Raw genomic sequence first — 21,288 nt, 5'->3', positions numbered from 1 at the left:
CAGTGGGTTAAAAACCTGACTAGTAACCATAAGGATGCAGGTTCAATCCCTGGTCTCACTCAGTGGGTTAAGGATCCGGTGTTGCCATGAGCTGTGGTGCATTGCTGTGAGCTGTGGTGTAGGTCACAGACATGGCTCAGATCTGGTATTGCTGTGGCTGCTCTGTAGACCAGCAGCTGAGCTCCGATTCTACTCCTAGCCTGGGAACTTCCATATGCTGTGGGTGCAGGCCTAAAAAGCAAAATAAAATAAAATAAAATAATAAAATAAAATAAAATGCCCTTTACCTTGTCAAATTGTGTAATTACTTCCTGGAAGACGAATAGAAATTTACCTCCTTAAGAAAAAAACTAAATGCCATGGAATATTTTCCCAGTACTAAGAACTTATATATTTAACTTACAGAACAGTTTCATGATGTATTTCCGCATTGCCGTCACCTTAGTTTCATATGTGTAAGTGATGTTTCCCAAACATTCCAGACGTGATCCTGTATCAGGGTCTTTGCACTTGCTGTTCCCTCGGTCTGGAATGTCTTCTTGTTATATACCCAAGTGACCTTCTCTTCTCCTTCAAGTTTTGTTCAAAGATTCCTTTCTCAGTGATGCCAGCTGTAACCGCCCTATTGAAAACTGATCCCCTTACTTATCTTTTTTTTTTTTTTTTTTTGGTCTTTTTGTCTTTTCTAGGGCCGCTCCCGTGGCATATGGAGGTTCCCAGGCTAGGGGCTGAATTGGAGCTGTAGCCACCGGCCTAGGCCAGAGCCACAGCAACGCGGAATCCGAGCCGCATCTGCAACTCACACTACAGCTCATAGCAACGCCAGATCCTCAACCCACTGAGCAATGCCAGGGGTGGAACCTGCTTCCTAATGGTTCCTAGTCAGATTTGTTAACTACTGTGCCACGACGGGAACTCCCCCTTACTTGTCCTTCATCCCATTTTATTTTTCTACATAGCACTTATTACCTTTTCATATAGCATATAATTTATTTTGAAATATTTTAATCTCCAAGCCTGCTGGCAATTACTAAAACTGCTTAAAAGGTTTTCACCATGTTTAAAAGATTAATTTGCATTTATAATTGTCTTCTTCCTTGGGCTAAGAGAGGTTCCATCTGCAATTTTCTCCATATTTTGCTCTCTTATAGCCCACAGTCCCATCTTTTAAAACCTGAATTTGTATTTGCTCCAATATTTGTTTTGCTAAGGTGTCCTCCACTTTCATTTTTTTTTCCATCTTTTGTCATTTTAGGGCCGCACCTGAGGCATATGGAAGTTCCCAGGCTAGGGGTCAAATCAGAGCTGTAGCTGCTGGTCTACACCACAGCCACAGCAACGTGGGATCCGAGCCACGTCTGCAGCCTACACCACAGCTCACGGCAACTCCAGATCCTTAACCCACTGAGCAAGGCCAGGCATTGAACCCGCATCCTCATGGATACTAGTCGGGTTCATTAACCACTGAGCCACGACAGGAACTCCTCCCTTTCCATTTTTATAATGTAGCATCCACTCAACTTTGGTGTGAAAATCATACTTGTAACTTCTTTTTCATAAGAGTTTGAATGGTATGGTATAATTACAAATGTACCATTAAAAACCCCCACTATTTTCAGTATTAGGATATCTGTGTAAATTTCCCTCCAGATTTTCCCAATACATTACTAGCCAGGATCACAGGTCCTAATATTTGATATGAGATAATTAAGTGATTTCCTTTTTAACATGGAACAAATGAATTGTGGATCATGTCTGAATTATCTGGAATGTATGTGGAACACTCCTAAATCAATGCAGTCACATAAACCTCCTTTACTGGCTGGAATAAATTCAAGAAGTACATGGCTTTATAAAATCAGAGTTCTAAGAGTCCTGCTACAATTGAGTCCAGACCACTAGCTGTGATCAGACATTTGCCCAATTTAACATTCTCCCAGGTTGGGTAAAAACCAAAAAAAAAAAAAAAAAAAAAAAAAGGCATGTACATATCTCTCAAATCTAAAAAGAAATTACAGATTATATATAGGCAATGAGGAATCATGTAAATTCATAGCAATAAGGGTTCATTATCAAAAGAAAGAATGAAAATAAATAAACTAGATGTTCAATATAAAAAGTTAGTAAGCAATGGAAGTGATTCTCAAACTCCGTGGTCTCAGGACACCTGTACAATTAAAAAAAATTTTTTTTTCTTTATAGGGCCACGCCGGAGGCATATGGAGGTTCCCAGGTTAGGGGTCTAATCGGAGCTACAGCTGTCAGCCTACACCGCAGTCACAGCAACTTGGGATCCAAGCTGTGTCTGCAACCTATACCAAAGCCCACTGAAACACCAGATCCTTAACCCAGTGAGCGAGGCCAGGGATCAAACTTGCATCCTCACGGATGCTAGTCAGATTCATTCCCGTTGAGCCACAACGGGAACTCCCAATTTTTAAAATTGTTGAAAAAAACCTCCAAAAGCTTTTGTTTAATGTGGAAAATATTTATCAATATTTACCATATTATAAAGTAAGACTAAGAAATAAAAATATTAATTCCTTTAAAATAGCAACAAACCTATTATGTATAATAAAAAGTGTAGTTTAAAAAAAATGACTATATTTTCCAAAACCAAAAATGTAGTGGGAAGAATGGCATTGTTTTACACTTTTGCAAATCTCTTTAGTGTCTAGCTTAGTAGAAGATAGCTGGATAAAGCATATTTTCTTCGTCATAAATATTCAGTCTGCTTCGATGTCACATGACATGTATCCTCTGGAAAACTCCACTGTATATTTCTGAGAGAATGAGAGTAAAAAAAGGTAAAGAAAGTGTTAGTATTATTATTATGAAAATAGTTTTGACATTGTGAATCCCTGGAAAACGTCTTGGGAAACACCGAGGTGTACCTGGACCATACACTGAAAACCACTGCAAAAGAATACATCTAAGGGGAGTTCCCACTGTGGCTCAGTGGTTAGCGAATCCGACTAGGAACCATGAGGTTGCGGGTTAGATCCCTGCCCTTGCTCAGTGGGTTAAGATCTGGCGTTGACATGAGCTGTGGTGTAGGTTGAAGATGCAGCTTGGATCTGGCGTTGCTGTGACTGTGGTGTAGGCCGGTGGCTACAGCTCCAATTAGACCCATAGCCTGGGAACCTCCATATGCCACGGGTGTGGCCCTAAAAAAGACAAAAAAAAAAAAAAAAAAAGAATACATCTAAGGAATACGGAGAGGAATAAAGATAAAAACTGAAAAGTACAGTAAAACTGGTAAATCCAATTCCCTGAAAAAAAATTAATGAAAAAGTAGAATTCTGCTAAGTGCAATCCTGAAGAAAGCAAACAAAAATATGTTTGGAATGTGATTGCCTGTAATCATAGAGAAAACCATTTAAAGATTATTATCTGTGATTATATATCACAAAGCATGAAAATATCAGTGAAAAAGATAATTTTCTAGAAAAATCTGAATGATCAATATCGCCCTAAGGAACAGAAAGACGCTGGAATAGGTCAGTAACCATGAAAGAAAATGAAAAAGTTTACAAATAATGACCTCCCCAATTTGTACCAGGTTCGTGTGCTTTTACAACAAAATTTGAACAATTTTCAAAGAATAGCTGTTTCCCTCAACTCTAAGTTGTTCTAGAGCACAGTAATATATAGAAAATACAAATCTATTTTATAACCTTAGATAAATCCTGAAAATTATGACAGAGGTAGCACAAAAGAGAAAACTATAAACCCCAAGCATTTATGATGTGAAAAAACCTAAATCAAACACTTTCAAATCTACTGTAGCAGTTTGCCAAAGTGCATCATGACCACGTAGAGTCCTGTCTTGTTCAGGAGGAGAGTATTATAATTTCTGAATAATTCTGGAGATTGACATAAACATGTTAATTCAAATAATTTTGTTAAAACATTAAAGAGAATAAAAATACAATATATAACTTCTAAGACACTAGAAAAAGTTTTTTAATCTTGTAAAAGTAAAAAAAATAATAAAAAATAGGAGTTCCCATGGCAGTATGGTGGAAACGAATCCAACTAGGAACCATGAGGTTGAGGGTTTGGTCCCTGGCCTCACTCAGTGGGTTAAGGATCCAGCGTTGCTGTGAGCTGTGGTGTAGGTTGCAGACTTGGCTTGGATCTGGCATTGGCTGTGGCTGTGGCATAGGCTGGCAGCTTCAGCTCCAATTAGACCCTTAGCCTGGGAACCTCCATGTGCTGTGGGTGCGGCCCTAAAACGACAAAAAGACAAAAAAAAAATAGTAAAAAATAAAGCATGGCACCTAGCAAACAATGTAGGACTGCAAGAACAGATGCAAACATCATTAATTAAATTTAAATGGATTAAATTCATCTCTTAAGAGAAAAAATTGGTTTGGGTCAAAACCCAAAAACTTAGCTATAGAAAGAAAGCTAAAACAAAATGGAAATAAAGTGATGAACAACGATACATAACATTTGGGAGTTCCCTGGTGGTCTAGTGGTTAGGATTTGGTGCTTTCACCCAGGTTCAATCCCTGGTCTGGGAACTAAGATCTCACATCAAACCACAGCATACTCTGGCCAAAACAACAACAACAAAAAACTCCCCACAAAAACCAAAAACCAAACCAAACAAAAAAACTCATAACACTAGACCAGTGGTTATTTTATTTTATTTTTTTGCTTTTTAGGGCCACACTGTCGCATACAGAAGTTCTGAGGCTAGGGGTTGAATCGGAGCTGCAGCTGCTGGCCTATGCCACAGTCACAGCAATGCCGGATCCAAGCCTTGTCTGTGACCTACACCACAGCTCACGGCAATGCCGGATCCTTAGCCCACTGGGTGAGGCCAGGGATCGAGCCTGTATCCTCATGGATACTGGTCAGATTCCTTTCAGCTGAGCCACGTTGGGAACTCTGGACCAGTGGTTAATAAAGTGTAACCTTTGAACCAGCAACATTATGGAGTTAGAAATGCAAATTCGGAGTTGGCTTCGTGGTACAGTGGTTAACGAATCCGACTAGGAACCATGAGGTTTCGGGTTCGATCCCTGGCCTTGCTCAGTGCGTTAAGGATCCGGCGTTGCCGTGAGCTGTGGTGTAGGTTGCAGACGTGCCTCGGATCTCGAGTTGCTGTGGCTGTGGTGTAGGCTGGTGGCTACAGCTCCGATTGGACCCCTAGCCTGGGAGCTTCCATATGCCGTGGGAGTGGCCCTAGAAAAGGCAAAAAGACAGGAAAAAAAAAAAAAGAAATGCAAATTCTACGGACCTACCACAGATATACTGAATCACAAACTGGTAATGGTGTTATGGATGCCCACTCGCGATTGAGAATCATTGCCCTAAATGCTACTAAAGGACAGAGGAAGTGGTAAATAGTACTATCAGACAAAATATAATTCAAGACAAAAAGGGGTTAAGAGATAAATTCCATATTGATAAGAGTAAAATCCATCAAGATATTAACAAGTTATGAAACCTTACATGTTATAGCAACATCTAAATCAGAAACTTTTAGATATATGAGAAAAAAATGAACAAAACCACCGTCATAAAGAGAAGCCAGTATTACTCTCAGAGAAATGGACAAATAGATTTAAAGGTAAAGATATGGAATATTTTAGTTAAACTTTTAAAAATCTGGAGTTCCCGTCATGGGGCAGTGGAAACAAATCCGATTAGGAACCATGAGGTTGCGGGTTTGATCCCTGGCCTTGCTCAGTGGGTTAAGGATCTGGTGTTGCTCTGAGCTGTGATGTAGGTCGCAGACGAGGTTCAGATCTGGCATTGCTGTGGCTCTGGTGTAGGCCAGAGGCTACAGCTCCGATTAGACCCCTAGCCTGGTAATCTCTATATGCTGTGAGTGTGGCCCTAGAAAAGACAAAAAAGAAAAAAAATAAATAAAAATCATAAAATATGAGTAATGAGTTATAATGAATCTCTATACTGCAAGTCCTGGGGGTTACAGCCAAAGCAATTCTCACAGGAAATTTCAGAATTTCTAAAGCTTTTGGAAGAAATAAACAAGGAAATAAATATATTAAGCATTCAACTCAAGAGGGTAGTATGTGTTGTGTGTGTGTGTATATATATATATGAATAAAGGAAGTAAAAAGAATTAAAAAGGATAGCAGAAATAAAGTAGAAACATCTCCATGATACAGACTTCTTAATTAGTAATGCTACAAGTTTTTTCTTATTTTTGAATACCAAGGAAGTAGAAAAACCTCTGGCAAGGCTGATCATACAAAAGGGTGAAAACACAAAAAATAGGAATGTAAAAGGGGATGTAACTAACAAGACAGAAGTTTAAAAATATAGACTAGTATGTGCAACTCTGAGATCTAGGTGAAATGAAATTGCCTAGTGAAATATGAACTCTCAAAAATGAACTAAAGAAAAAGCCTTATGGGAGTTCCCGTCGTGGTACGGTGGAAATAAATCCGACTAGGAACCATGAGTTTGTGGGTTTGATTCCTGGCCTTGATCAGTGGGTTAAGGATCCAGCATTGCTGTGAGATGTGGTGTAGGTCGCAGAGGTGGCTCAGATCTGGCGTTGCTGTGGCGGTGGTGCAGGCTGGCAGCTGTAGCTTCGATTAGACTCCTAGCCTGGGAACCTCCATATGTTGCGGGTGCAGCCCTAAAAAACAAAAAAAAAAAAAACAAAAAAAAATTAAAAAATGAATAGTTAAATACATAAATAAAAGGAAATAATTATTTTTTAAAAAAAGCCTTATGGGTTTCACTACTTTTTCAGGAAATTGAAATGGAATCATTTTCCCAACTTCCTATCCTGGTTCAAGGTCCCAGGTTTAAATAGTTTCACGGTAAATTCAATGAACACAAGATTTCTATAAGTACAGAAAAATGGGTAAGCTTCCTAACTCATCCTACAAAACTAATATTAATTAACCTGATATCAAAATTGTATTGAAAAAGTACTCTCCTAAAATAACAAAACCTATGGACCAATTCACTTGAATATACAGATATAACAATAACAAGCAAGACGAAGTAGAAACAAAAGTGGTTCAACATTTAAAAGCCACTAACGTAATTTATTTCATTCATTCCTTGATTCAATAAACACTTAGTGAATGCCAAGATTGTTCTGGGTAGAGGAGACACGGCCCACAGCAGTGAGTTAAAAGAAATAAAAAAAATGAGAGCTTGCCCTCCTGGATCTTATAAACTAGTGGCAGGATAAGGAAAACAATCATTTCAGAGTGTTATCAATTCGACGAATGGCATTTGACAGTGAAGTATTACTAACAAATGGGGAGAAATACATAGTTAAATAACCCTTTTCTATGTTTTGTTTTGTTTTTTTTTTGTCTTTGTGCCATTTCTTGGGCCGCTCCCGGGGCATATGGACTTTCCCAGGCTAGGGGTCTAATATGGAATTTCCCAGGCTAGGGGTCTAATCGGAGCTGTAGCCACCGGCCTACGCCAGAGCCACAGCAACGTGGGATCCTGGCCACGTCTGCAACCTACATCACAGCTCTGGGCAACGCGGGATCCTTAACCCAATGAGCAAGGCCAGGGACCGAACCCGCGACCTCATGGTTCCTAGTCGGATTCGTTAACCACTGCGCCACAACGGGAACTCCTACTATGTTTTTATATATCTGAGTTGAAACCTGAGGATTAGAAGGAACTTTGCAGAAAGAGCAAAAAGCAGGAGCAAAGTACCTAGGGCAGGACAGAGCCTAGAGGTTTGAAGATGAAAAAGGCGGCTGGCGGGGCTAAAACAAAGCGGCGGAAGAGGAGAGAGGTTAGGGCCGGTGCGCTAAGCACGTGGTGCTGCGGGACAGGGGTGGCAAGCTGCGGCCCTCGCGCCAAATCCAGCCTGCTGCCTGTTTTGGTAAATAAAGTCCTATTTTTAACTCAACCAAACCCATGTATTTACATATTTTATGTGCCTGCTTTCCATAAACAATGGCAAAGTTGGGGAGCTGCCTCAGAGACCACAGGTCTAGCAAAAACAAAAAGAGTTACTATCAATCTGGCTCTTTGCAGAGTTTGCCAAACGCCGCCATAAGGCCACGTGGACCCGGGCAGAAGTCTGGATTTTTTGTTTGTTTGTTTGTTTGTTTGTCTAAGTGCAATGGGGAGCCACTGGAGGGACTTAGACAGTAGCGTGGCAAAATTTAGGCTCCATTTTAAAAAGCTGAGATCTGTTGGTTACCTTTTGAATCGGATGTTGAACCCGGAAACTTTTGGTTCTCGATCTGAGAGGGTGGTTAGATGGATGGATGGATGGATAGATAGATAGATAGATAGATAGATAGATAGATAGAATCTGTACTTTTAAGATTTTTCTATTTTACTGTGTACACTTTATACCTAATAGAAAAGGTGGTTTTTTTGTTTATTTGTTTTTGTTTGTTTGTTTGTCTTTTTAGGGCTGCACCAGCAGCATATGGAGGTTCCAAGGCTAGGGGTCCAATCGGAGCTGTAGCCGCCAGCCTACACCACAGCCACAGCAACAAGGGATCGGAGCCGCGTCTGCGACCTACACCACAGCTCAGGGCAACGCAGGATCCTTAACGCACTGAGCGAGGCCAGGGATGGAACCTGCAACCTCATGGTTCCTAGTCGGCTTTGTTAACCACTGAGCCACGACAGGAACTCCAGAAAAGTTTTAAAAGCACAAAATCGCACCACGATGTTAAGAGAAAAGGCACAGAGTGGGAGAAAATAATTTGCAATATATGACAGACAAAAACTCAATACCTATTGGCAAAGAAATCCTAGGACAATTAGAAAAAGTCAAAAGATATACTTAAAAAATAATGCTATGATATGGGGAAATGGGCACTCTCATATATGTTGGTGGGAATGTAAAACAGCACAATCTTTTCAGAAGCTGCTTTTCCAATATTCATTTAATTAAAAAATTCAAATATTCTTTAACTTAGCATTTTCACTTCTAGGAAGCCATCCATTCAACAGAAATACTTGAACACAGTGAACAAATACAGGCATATCCTAGTGATGTTCAACACTAGATCAGAAACAGAAAAACCACTAACTGCCTAAAATTATAAATTACCCATTAGCATGGGCATGATTATATAGGTCCTGGTATATGCATATTATGTAAAAGGGTATATTATGTAAAAGGGTATAAAAAGATGTACATTAAAGATGCTTGAAAGAAGTGGAGATAACAAATCATGCAATGTAATAAAATACATTTTTGTGCAAAGATACACATCAAAATGCTGACAGTTTGAAATTCTGAAAGGAAAGCTGAATGCATAGGAAGAGATAAAAATGGTCTTTTACTCCACCCTGTTTCATTATTAAAAATTTCAAACACAAACCAAACCTGAAAGAATACCATATACCCACTCCCAGATGCTGCCACCAAGGATTTACTTAGGTTTGGGGCTTATACCTTTAATACAATATACTTTAAATATAAAGTTTGGGCTTTTTAGCACATGAACATTACCTTTTGTAATAAAAATGTGATTTCAATAATGAATAGATGTTACTTTCATAATCAGAAAAATGAAATATATTTTTACAAATTATTATTCCCCTCAATTCCCATAGAGCATCAATTTTTCATTTGTGTATTCAATTCTAAAAGTAAAAGTGATCAACACATAGTAATGCACTACTGTCTTACTCCATGCTTGTGATAAAATATTATTCCATTATTTCATCCCTGAAATGAATAAATTACTTTTAAAGCTGAAGTTATTTAAGTCATCCTTAGCCACACATTTCTACATCATCTTCTTTTCTTTATCACTGGATGTTACTTTAATTGCATATTTTCGTCCCAGTTATCACTTTCAAGTTTGTTGCTCTTACAGGTCATAAGATTATCTATGATTTAGCATTGTGATTGCAATGTTAAAAAAAAAAAACCTGAAAAGCAGTAAATGTAGAAAATTATCTTTTGCTTTCATTTTACCTTCTGCACTTTATTTCCCCATTCCATACACCTACATGCCTATAGTAGAATCATTCTCCTTATTTCCATCCCTCATAGATAAAAATATATTTTAGGGCAGTTGATGACGGAGGAGCATGCATTTTCAGGTTAACGTCCTACTCCTGATGCAGAACTGAACTTCTCAGATCAGTATCATTCATGGTTGCATAATAAGAAACATAAAAATGAGATTCCAAGCTTTCCCACAAAATCACGCATTCAAAAGACAATATTTACATAACTGCTACACTCAAATAATAAAAACAGCGTTTCATTAAGTGTAAATTATTAAGGAATAAATGACGGAACATCCTTATTTGAATCTTGGTTAAAACAAGCAAAATCACAAGTATTTACAACTTTTATGCCGAATTCAAATCTCTACACGCTCCAACACGGAAAGTACTACTTCCACGACTGAAATGGGAATAAAACTGAGGTGAATTCCACTGTAGTCAAAAGTATAACGAACACATGAGGAATATTGGCTGCAACATCACTACGTTCACCAGATTAAGATGTGTTCAGACACTTCCTGAAGGGCCACGTTTAAAATCAAAGCAAGACGCGAGCTGTGCAAATTTCATCAAGCGAGCATCTCTCCATCATTCATCAAGCCTGGTCTACTACCACTCCCAGCTTATAATTAACAATACCAAAGCACCTTCGTTTCCTTTTCTATTAAAGCAAGCTCTGGAAAACTAATTTTTTTTAACCCCATCGTCGTTCCCTCCAATTACTTACTGTTAAAGTTGTGCTCCTCGGGCTGCTTGTTGGTTAACCAGATATCTCCGTACGGATCTTCGTTATTCCACAGGGCCAGGTAATGACTCTTTCCGCCCCTCAATGGCCTCTCGGGTACCTCCCGGTGCGCTCTATTTCTAAAGGGAGTTTCTAAAGAAATAGCCTCCAAGGTCTCCCCGCAGTGGACGCTATCTATGCACAGGATCCCCTGGCCTAATCTTTTCTCGTTGTAAATGCACGAGACTCTCGAAATTTTCATTTCTATGCCAACTTTGAGAATATTTTTATATACGAGAGAATTCAGGCTGGGATCCAGGTAGCACTTCTCCTGGTACACCCCGTCCGAGATGGTCACATCATAGCAGTAAAGCGGAGGTTTAGGTTCCACGTCGCGTGGCTCATCCTCTAACAGGTACCTCTGGACGGCCAAAACAGCGACAGGCACCACCTCCGAAGGGGTGACCCACTGGCGAGGTGAATCCGTTATTTGCTCAAGAACCTTTTGGATCCAGGACCTGCGCCCCGTGGCACCGGCCCTTCGGATCACACCTCCCGGGACCCCAATACGATTTCTCTCCGCGTTTGGCGAATCATGCCCAGCACGTGACGGGCCGGCCTGTGGCGGACCTAACTCACCAGACATTGCGGGGTGACTGCGTACCCTCTTCGCTCCCCAAAGCTAGTCTGCCCGGTCTGAGGCTGAGAGAGTAAGAAACCGCGCGCTTGGGCGACGATCTCTACTCTGTCCCTGCGGACTGGTGAGGCTCCGCCCCGTCCAGAAGCTACAAAGACAGTACCCTCGTGCGTCAGCTTTCTGGCCCCGCCTCCCGTTTGGCGCGCTACTGTGTGCCAGGCACGGTTACTAGGCAGCCACACACGCGGTTACGTAGCGGGTCCTCTAACCTGGTGCCTCACGGATTTGCCAGGGTTGCAGAAGCGGGAAAAGCGTTGGTCGCCATGGTTCCCAAAGCAAAGTAGCCAGAGGGAGGGGGAGGAGCCCTCAGGGCTCTTGCAGAAAAGAGGGTGCCGAGAGGCACTGGAAAAGAGCAAAAGGCTTGAAGGGGGAGGCACGATAGTCATTTCTCGGGGGTTTGGGGGTTTTGGCCTTGGACTAGCAAGAGAAAGTAAATTAGAGTTGGTTAATATGTGTGACTGTGACAATATGGGTCTCCTGTAGTATGAACGAAACTAGATAATGTATGCACAGCCTTCAGGACAGTACCTAGCACACAAAGTCCTCCATAAACATTAGTTGCTATTGCTATTAGCCTTCCCATAATTGCAGTGGCTCCCTGAGTGCAGGGTGAGTGAATTCGTGATTAAGTGCACATTAAGACAGAAAATTATAGAACCGGCTTGGTAAAGAGCTGTCTTTAGAGTAGACTTCTTAAAATATACTTCTGTTTTATACAATACCTGGCTTAACACACAGGTAGGATATAAAATTTCAGAAATTGCATTTCTGAACTACAAGCAATGCATATGGAATGAACGTAATGTGGAAAAGCTAGTAAGAATAGTCAGAATTAAATATAAAATATTGATTCTATGTACTCAGATGTGCCAGCATACACAGAAGGTAGGAATTGTCCTAAAAATACCTTTCAAAGACAGAATTAGGTATCTTTGGTTGTATTAACCTCCCCTGGCTCTCTATTTCATCATTCTTTATTCACTAGTTAAGTCCCTACCATGAAGGAGGCACTGCTTTAGGCCAGTGGGGATCACAGTAGTCAGGCTCCTTAACTCGGGCCTCTCACTGTGGGGGCTGAAGAACCCTGTCATTATTAATATTTAACTAATTCACTAATTCTGCATATATTTCTTGAGTGTCTGCTCTAGACCAGGTAGAGTTCTGCTTTGGAGACTAAAAAACACATTCAGGGGAAAAGGAGGAAAGGGGGCAGGGGTTTATATTTTACATAGAATATGATTAGAAAAGGGGTTTCTATTAAGAGATTTAACAGAGCAGAGACTTGCAGCAAGTGAGGGAGGGAGTGTGTTGATTTCTTGGGAAAGGGTACTTAAATCAGAGGGAACAGCAAGAATAGATTCCATGCTACAGAAGCATGCTTGCTATTTTAAAGGAAATGCAAAAAGCCAGGAGTGAAGGGGTGAGAGGAAGAATGCTAGGAGATAAAGTCAGAGAGGTGGCAGGGCCCTGTAAACTTCCTCTGTTTTGAGCAGAAGGGCAGAACCCAACACTTCAACCTGAGCCCCACTTCCTTCATGAAGCTCCTGTAATAAATTTATTCTAAAATGATCTTTCTCTTATCTGTATCACCTTGTATGTACTACTCATTTAACATTTATCATCTAATACCCTGTAGTTAAAAATAACACTTCTGGAGTTCCCTTGTGGCACAGTGGGTTAAGGACCCATTCTTACTGCAACAGATTGGGTCACTGCTGTGGCATGGGTTTGATTCTCCAGCCCAGAAAATTACACATGCCACAGTCACAGCCAATTAAAAATTTAAAAATAAAAACAGAACTTGTAATGTACATAGCTTGTCTCTCAAGTCAGGTGTTCTCAACCTGGACACTCTTGACATTTGGGGCCAGAAAATTATTTGTTGTGGGGGTAGCTTGTGCTCTGGAGGATGTTTAGAAGCATTCGTGGCCTCTATCCACTAGATGCCTCTATCACTACATTCCTTCCCAGTTGTGAAAACCAAAAATATCTCTAGACATCCACAAAATCTCTTGGGGGCAAAATCACCCTTGTTAGGAGCCATTAATGTAGCTAGAGTGTAAGTCTTTTGAGAGTAAGAATTGATTTCTTTGTTATTGTCTCCTATAGTTATTTCATTACTGCTATACATAAAAGGCATTCAAATATTCTCAATAAATCCAACAAGAAATTCCCACTGCCTCTCCACCAAAGGGGATATATGTATATTATATAAATAAACAAATACAATAAAAATCCAAGCTTTACAAAACACAAAATAAGTAAGCTCCCTGAGTGTGGGTACTTTGTGATGTTCACTGCTGCATCTCCAGTGCAAATATCAATATTCTAGATTGTAGCAGGTGTTCAATAGTTATTGTTGAATGGAATTATGAGGGTTTTTTCTTTTCTTTTTTTTTCTTTTTGGCTGCACCTGCAGCATATGGAAGTACCCGGACCAGGGATCAAATCCGAGCCACAGCCGTGACCCATGCCACAGCTGAGACCTACACCACAGCTGGAGAAACACCAGATCCTTAACCCATGTTCCAGGCTGGGGATCGAACCCATGCCGCCACAGAGACAATCCTGGATCATTAACCCACTGTACCACAGTGGGAGCTCCAGAATTGTGGGGTTTTATTGGATTTACTGCAGGAGTCATTAAATACCAACTATCTCTACTGGGTATACAAAAAGAAATGGCTTTACATCTTTCAAATCTGTTCCATCAGCAACCCCCTAAACTATATACTCAGTGGAATTTATGCGTAATAGTATCATATCATCATATTCCCGGTCCTTCCATCTAATTCATAAAAGGTGATCATTGGCAATGGTGTTCAGTAGTTAAATAATTAGTGGAATTGGGAATAAATAGCACCCACATTTGTTTTTACAATACTACACATGATAAAGGTGTATGGTGACTCTGAGAACACATTTGAAGTCTTTTGTGTTGTTCTACTGACAATCTGCTGATAGTTCATCTCCCCAAGAGTTAAGGTGTCTTCCTGAGTAGTTAGCACACCTATGTATGGATGTTTTCTGAAGACATCTTAAGCACCTGTTTTGGAATTTATCACACAATAATAGAATAAGAGAAATGACTTTTGGAGCTAATAATGAGCATTGTTTAGGTTATTGCTGTTTTTCTCCCCTCAGATATGGACAATTTGCCATAATGCCCTCCAGAGCTGAAAACAGTAAAAGCAGCACTGTACCGCTTTATTTCATAAAATGGTGACGTTCCGAGATACTCAAAACATTTTATTTTTAAAAAAATAAATTTTTATTGGAGTACAGTTGACTTAGAAAGTTGTGTTAGTTTCAGCTGTACAGCAAAGTAAATCAGTTTTACATATGCATATATCAGTTCCTTTTCAGATTCTTCTCCCATATAGGTTATTATACAGTATTGAGTAGTTTATCCTGTGCTATCCAGTAGGTCCTTGTTATCCAAATGCTTTAAATACAACATGAAATTTATTTTGATAGTTCACTAAATTGGGTGCAGATGTCAACCACAGTGATTTTCCTCATCCTTAAAACTGGACCAGAGTCTCCCGGTGGCTTAGCAGACTAATGATCCGGCATTGTCACTGCTGTGGCTCGGGTCACTGCTGTGGCATGAGTTTGATCCCTGGTGCAGCCAAAAAAAGAAAAATAAATAAATAAAAGTGGACTAATGAAAGGATTCACAGTTGTTAAAAAAGTTAGTTCATATAGATAAAGTGCTGACAACACTATCTGGCACATACTAAGAGTTCAAAAAATGCTAGCAATTGTTATTATTATTCTAAAATGAAGATACAGGCAAAACCTAAGATCAGAGAATGCTAAAACTATAGAGAGCCATGAGATACCCACTAGTTCAGTGTACTTCATACTATGGGTTGTGAGGCATTAATGAGGTTGTGAGGTCAATTTATTGGGTAACAACCAGCAATTAAGAAGATGAAAAAGGAGTTCCCGCTGTGGCGAAGCGGAAACAAATCTGACTAGGAACCATGAGGTTGTGGGTTCGATCCCTGGCCTCGCTCCGTAGGTTAAGGATCCGGCATTGCCGTGAGCTGTGGTGTAGGTCGCAGACGCAGCTTGGATCTGGCGTTGCTGTGGCTCTGTCCTAGTCCGGCAGCCGCAGCTCCGTTTAGACCCCTACCCTGGGTGCAGCCCTAAAAAGACAAAAGACAAAAAAAAAAAAAAAAAAAAAAAAAAAACGATGAAAAAGTTTAGAACAGAAAATGTCAGAGACCCTGGCACATGGCAACGGTTAGGATTGCTTTGTAAAAATTTTGTTCCAGATTTGTTGCTGTGTACATGTGTATACTGGGTCGTGGTTTAAAATGTTTTGCTTATTACAGATTGTGAGCAGAAAATTTAAAAAAATAACCGCTATAATTCAACCCTCTTTTATTACAAACAAAGAAACCGAGGCCCATAAAAGGCCACTCATATGACCAAGATCACATGGTGATAAGTGACAGAGCATCAGAACAGCTAGTCAAGACTCCTGTTATCAAGCCAATGTCCTTTCCATGGCATAAAGTTGCACAGATCCTGGATTATCCCTGCCAATTTATCCATTTTTTATTTGCATAATCTTATTTTGGTTATTTTGGTTATTTTTATTTAAATAACCTTGTTTGAACTTCTCATTCTTTTAACTATTCTTTCCTTGATTTGTCTGGGGAAGGCAAATCAGCATTATTCCCTGGCTGTGTGCATTGGGCCTTGGAGGTATACCTGTAGCTTCATCAAATTCGCAAGATTATGACAGTATAGGTAGGGATGTGGGGGAGGAGGGAAAAATAAGTGTCCTGGCTAGTTGGTGCTAAAAGGACGTGGAGAGTTCAGATGCTATCTCAAAGAGTATTTAGGTAAGCTCTCCAAGCATCACCAAGGTAACAAAAGAGGGCCTGAGGATGGCTGCCTGGCAACCAGAGCACTACAAGCTCCAGCTCAATGCTGCCCATTTCCAACATCTCTCCCTTTCAATGCTGCTTTTGATGATTTTTGTTAACTAAATTGCCTCTGTCTACAAGGACAGGTCCGCATAATTTATAATAGCCCCTACCTCATTGGAATCAAGGATGTTCCTATGTCATCTTTCAGATGTCAAATGCGTTTTGATTTATTTCTTGAAAGTACATAAACAGAAATCTCTAACACGGGTTCATTGTAACAGTGGTTCGAGACTCCTTTTGCCCTCAGTATCTCAAACAAATGTTCATATGTGTCTGCATTCTTTTGCTTATCCTGAGCACATATTAGGTGCATAATAAATGATTGCTGCTGTCTTGCCTTCTCTTCTGTCCATTCAGTTCCTACTGTTTTTCATAAATATCTCAGTGTGTTAGCTTTTCTTCTGAGTCTCAATATTACATACCTGTAAGATACTTGGGTTTTAGAAAATGGATTTGATAATTTTCAATTTACTAGGCATGTTTCCTTGATTTACACCCCTCCTTTCAAGAATTTCTGTGTGTTGAAATGTGTGGCTAAAATTTGATGACATTTTGGAAATCCACACGCTAGTGTGTATACTGAGTTGCATTACATGAAATAGAGCTGGGCCAGAAAGCTGGTTCTCAATAGTCTATTTATCTAAAGGTGTTTGTGATAGTTGATTATTAAAATAATAGCTTTATTGAAATATAATTCACAAAACACTCAATTCACTCATATAAGTGAACATTTATTTAGAACATTTTATCATGCCATGAAGGAACTCTGCACATTTTAGCAGCCACCCGCAAGTCCAGCTCTGCCCCAGCCACTGGCAACCAGCAATCTACTTTCTGTCACTTTGGATTTGCCTATTCTAGACATCTCATATAAATAGAAATATATATTGTGTTTAGCTACTTTCATCTAGCATAATGGTTTCAAGTTTCATCCTTGTAGCTGACATCATTTATCTTTTTTTTTGCTGAATAATATTTCATTTTATTGATATACCACATTATATTCATCAGTTCATCAGCTAGTGGACATTTTGGTTATGTTCACTTTTTGCTACTAAGACTACTATGAATATTGGTATACGAGATTTTGTGTGGACATATGTTTTCAAGTCTCTGGTATAGATACCTAGGACTGAAATTGCTGGCTACTTTGGTAATTCTGTTTAACTTTTTTTTTTTTTTTTTTTGGCTGCAACCATTGCATGTGGAAGCTCCTGGGCCAGGGATCGAACCCACACCACAGTAGTGACCCCAACCACTGCAGTGACAATGCTGGATCCTTAACCCACCGCTCCATGAAGGAATTCCTTGTGTTTAAATTTTCGAGGAACTGCCAAGCTGAATTCCAAGGTGTTGTGCTGTTTTACATTTCCATCAGCAATGTACAAGAATTTCAATTTTTCTGCAACCTTGCCAACATTTGCTATTGTCAGTCTTTGCTTATCTTCATGGGTGTGAAGTGGCTTCTCACTGTGGTATTGATTTGCATATCTGTAATGAATAATGATTTTAAGCATCCTTTCATTGTGCTTATTAGCCATGTTTTTTGTCTTTTTGTCTTTTTAGGGCCACACTGCCCGCTACGCCACAGACACAGCAACATCAGATCTGAGCCATGAATGCGACCTACACCACAGCTCACGGCAATGACAGATCCTTAACCCACCGAGCAAGGCCAGGAATCAAACCTGCATCCTCATGAATACTAGTCAGGTTCGTTAACCACTGAGCTATGACAGGAACTCCCTTATTGGCCATTTTTATATCTTCTTTGGAGGAATGTCAATTCAGATCCTTTGCCTACTTTTAAACTGAGTTATATGTCTCTTGACTATTGAGTCATAAGTGGTCTTTATATATTATGTATATTCTAGATACAAGTCCCTTATCAGATATATGATTTACAAACGTGTTCTTTGATTAAGTGGGTTGTACATTAATTTTCTTATTTATGCCCACAGAGAGAGTGGGCCACCCTGGGGTAGGGACTGGCCCTGACAGCAGCTGAGTCTTTCCTTATATCCCTAGATCGTGGACCTGTTTGGGGACCCCTATTCTCTTGCCCCAATCCCACTAATTTCCTGTCCCAACCCCCTTGTGTCAGGCTGAGTGTTGTTTTGATCCCTGTATGGGGTGGGGGGTGCGTTTGGATCCTCTGATTTGTTCCGGGCAGGGATACTTTATTTGCATGGGCAAAAAGTTATAGCCAAGTGCTCTGAAGAGCATTCCTCTCTACCTGCATGTGTCTGCCTTGTTTGATCTCAGGCCTCCTGTTTTTGGTAATGATAAAGGGCCTGTTTTGAACCACCTGGGTCCCAGTCCCTATTCTCTCTTACCTAACAATATCAGTAAACACAGGGGTCAACAGCCATCGCAGAGATTGCAGCGGCTGTGGTGAGCAGGTGGGCCCCGAGGGAACAAAGAATACCTGTCATCTAGCAGCCATTAGAATGCAGCCATTCCCAATGGTGAGCCCTCAGTGTGAGAAAGCATAGGATTCTGGCCCCAGATAGCTGAGGTGCAAATCAAAGGAATGATTTCAGTGAGCCTAGACCCTTGCATTTTCTATATACAGAAAGCACTAAATTCCTTAACTTGAGATTTCTACTTTTCTTTTTTTTGCTTTTATTTTTATTTATTTTTTAAATTAATTAATTTTTAAAAAATTTTTTTTATCTTTTGAGGGCTGCACGCGTGGCATATGGAGGTTCCCAGGCTAAGGGTCTAATCGGAGCTGTAGCTGCTGACCTATGCCACAGCCACAGCAACGTAGGATCCGAGCCGTGTCTGTGACCTACACCACATCTCATGGCAATGCTGGATCCTTAGCCCACTGAGCGAGGCCAGGGATCGAACCTGAAACCTCATGGTTCCTAGTCGGATTCGTTTCCGCTGCACCACGACGGGAACTCCAGCTTTTATTTTTATTGATGGATTGATTGATTTTTGATTCTAGGGCCGCACCCATGGCATATGGATGATCCCAGGCTAGGGGGTGGAATCAGAGCTACAGCTGTCAGCCTACACCACAACTCGTGGCAATGCCGGATCCCTGACCCACTGAGTGAGGCCAGGGATCGAACTAGCACCCTCATGGATACTAGTTGGATTTGTTTTCACTGCACCACAACCAGAACTTCTACTTTTCTTTTATTAAGAGCAATCTTTTGTTCTACTACCTGCCCTTTGTTGCAAAACTCCTAGATAGCCGAGCTCCTCCCTCACCTCCTTGGATCAGTTTTCTTAGGGTAACGTGAGATGCTGCCTCCTGGGCTTGAAGTCCTAAGAATGTCCACTTAATAAAAATAATTCAGGAGTTCCCAACATGGCTCAGCGGTAATGAACCCAACTAGTGTCCATGAGGATGCAGTTTCAATCCCTGGCCCCGCTCAGGGAGTTAAGGATCTAGTGTTGCTGTGGCTAGATCTCAGCTGCAGCTCCGATTCAACCCCTAGCCTGGGAACTTGAATGTGCCGAAGGTGCAGCCCCAAAAAACAAAATAAATAAATAAATAAATAACAGTAATTAAAAAAATAAAACATATCTCAAGATTTTAAGTTATGCATATTTTTGGGTTGACAGTATATACCCAAGACTAGTTTTTGTCCAAGGAGAAAATGGTATTAATATTTTGTGAGGGAATGATTTCTATGTGTACTGGGTAGCACCAGACATTATAGGATGCTAACACCCCTGGCCCTAACCCTCTGTACTCCCCCATTACTGTCACTATCAACATTTCCCAGGTGAGAACTACTGGCCTAGGGAAACGTTAATAGCTGCACTGGTAGGTATGTAAAAGAATGTTCAGTAGCATTAGTCATAATAACTCCTAACTAGAAACAGACCAAATATTTATAATAGAATGAATGAATAAATTGTAGTGGAATTACACAATGGAGTACCCAGATAACCTCATGGCACCAGCATACCAGCCCTCACTTGCTTATACCAAGGCTTTTAAATTTAAGAGCACAATAATCTTTCTGTCTCGTTTCGCCATTCTCGTTTCCAGTCTCTAAAAAACATTGCTGTGAATATTAATGTGACTTGGAAATGAGCCCTGGTCTTTGGTAAGGGACCCGTTTACACAAATGTGGTGTCATAATGAGATTCTTTCCCCTGTAAACACTAGCTTGTGCCCTAAAATCTATGAAATGTGTAGGACTTCCATAAAATGCTGGCAGATGCAATTTGGTTATGATACAGCATTCTGAATTTAGGTGCTGATATTATTTTTGAAATCAAAGGGTAAAGGTGGCTTTTAGCTACACTGTTTATAAGGTAGATTACCACGCCTTAGCCAACCAGCCTTTGAATGTCTGGTCATTCATTTCTGGAAATAGACCAGCCTCTACTGCATCAAGCTGATCTACCTTCACTCTGTCTGTTGTTTAGGGGAAAAATTATCTGCCTCTTCAGAAGACGACATCATCAGAACCACTACACAAAGCCCAGCATTCAATAAAAGAAATTACCAGATATGCTAAGAAACAGGACCAAGTGACCAAAAACAAAGGAAACAAACAATAAAAACAGGCACATGGGAGATTGAAAATTTGGAGTAAACAGACATGGTCTTTATTTTTATTTATTTATTTATTTATTTTTTGTCTTTTTGCCTTTTCTAGGGCCACTCCTGTGGCATATGGAGGTTCCCAGGCTAGGGGTGTAATCAGAGCTGTAGCCACTGGCTTACACCAGAGCCACAGCAAAGCCAGAGCCGAGCCTCATCTGAGCCACGACGGGAACTCCCAGACATGGTTTTTAAAATAATTATGGGAGTTCCCATTGTGGCGCAGCTGAAACGAATCTGACTAGGAACCATGAGGTTGCGGGTTTGATCCCTGGCCTCGCTTAGTGGTTTAAGGATCTGGCGTTGCTGGGAGCTGTGGTGTGAGTGGAAGATGTGGCTCGGAACTGGCGTTGCTGTGGCTGTCGCGTAGGCCGGCGGCTACAGCTCCGATTGG

The 21,288-nt window shown here is 40.5% G+C and overlaps 1 protein-coding gene across 4 annotated transcripts in view; it reads right to left on the bottom strand.

Annotated features, from left to right (window-relative positions):
• RADX (RPA1 related single stranded DNA binding protein, X-linked) overlaps positions 1-11,435 on the bottom strand; it is a 77,866-nt gene extending 66,431 nt beyond the window's left edge. For 2 of the 4 annotated variants that reach the window (XM_003360407.5, XM_085008049.1), the window contains exon 1: positions 10,679-11,435. In XM_003360407.5, coding sequence (XP_003360455.4) covers positions 10,679-11,321 — 643 coding nt within the window. In that variant the 5' untranslated portion in view covers positions 11,322-11,435. The remainder of the gene's footprint in view (positions 1-10,678) is intronic. The other 2 variants (XM_085008050.1, XM_085008051.1) reach the window with 1 other exon arrangement.
• Positions 11,436-21,288: the final 9,853 nt, after the last annotated feature.

Source organism: Sus scrofa, chromosome X (genome assembly GCF_054392235.1).
Source record: "Sus scrofa isolate SSC_HxYL_T2T_F1_AM1 chromosome X, Sscrofa_HxYL_maternal_Yorkshire_Landrace_v2.0, whole genome shotgun sequence".
Lineage (NCBI taxonomy): Eukaryota > Metazoa > Chordata > Mammalia > Artiodactyla > Suidae > Sus > Sus scrofa.
Note: the sequence above shows the minus strand (reverse complement) of the source record. Positions and strands in the feature narration are given on the sequence as shown.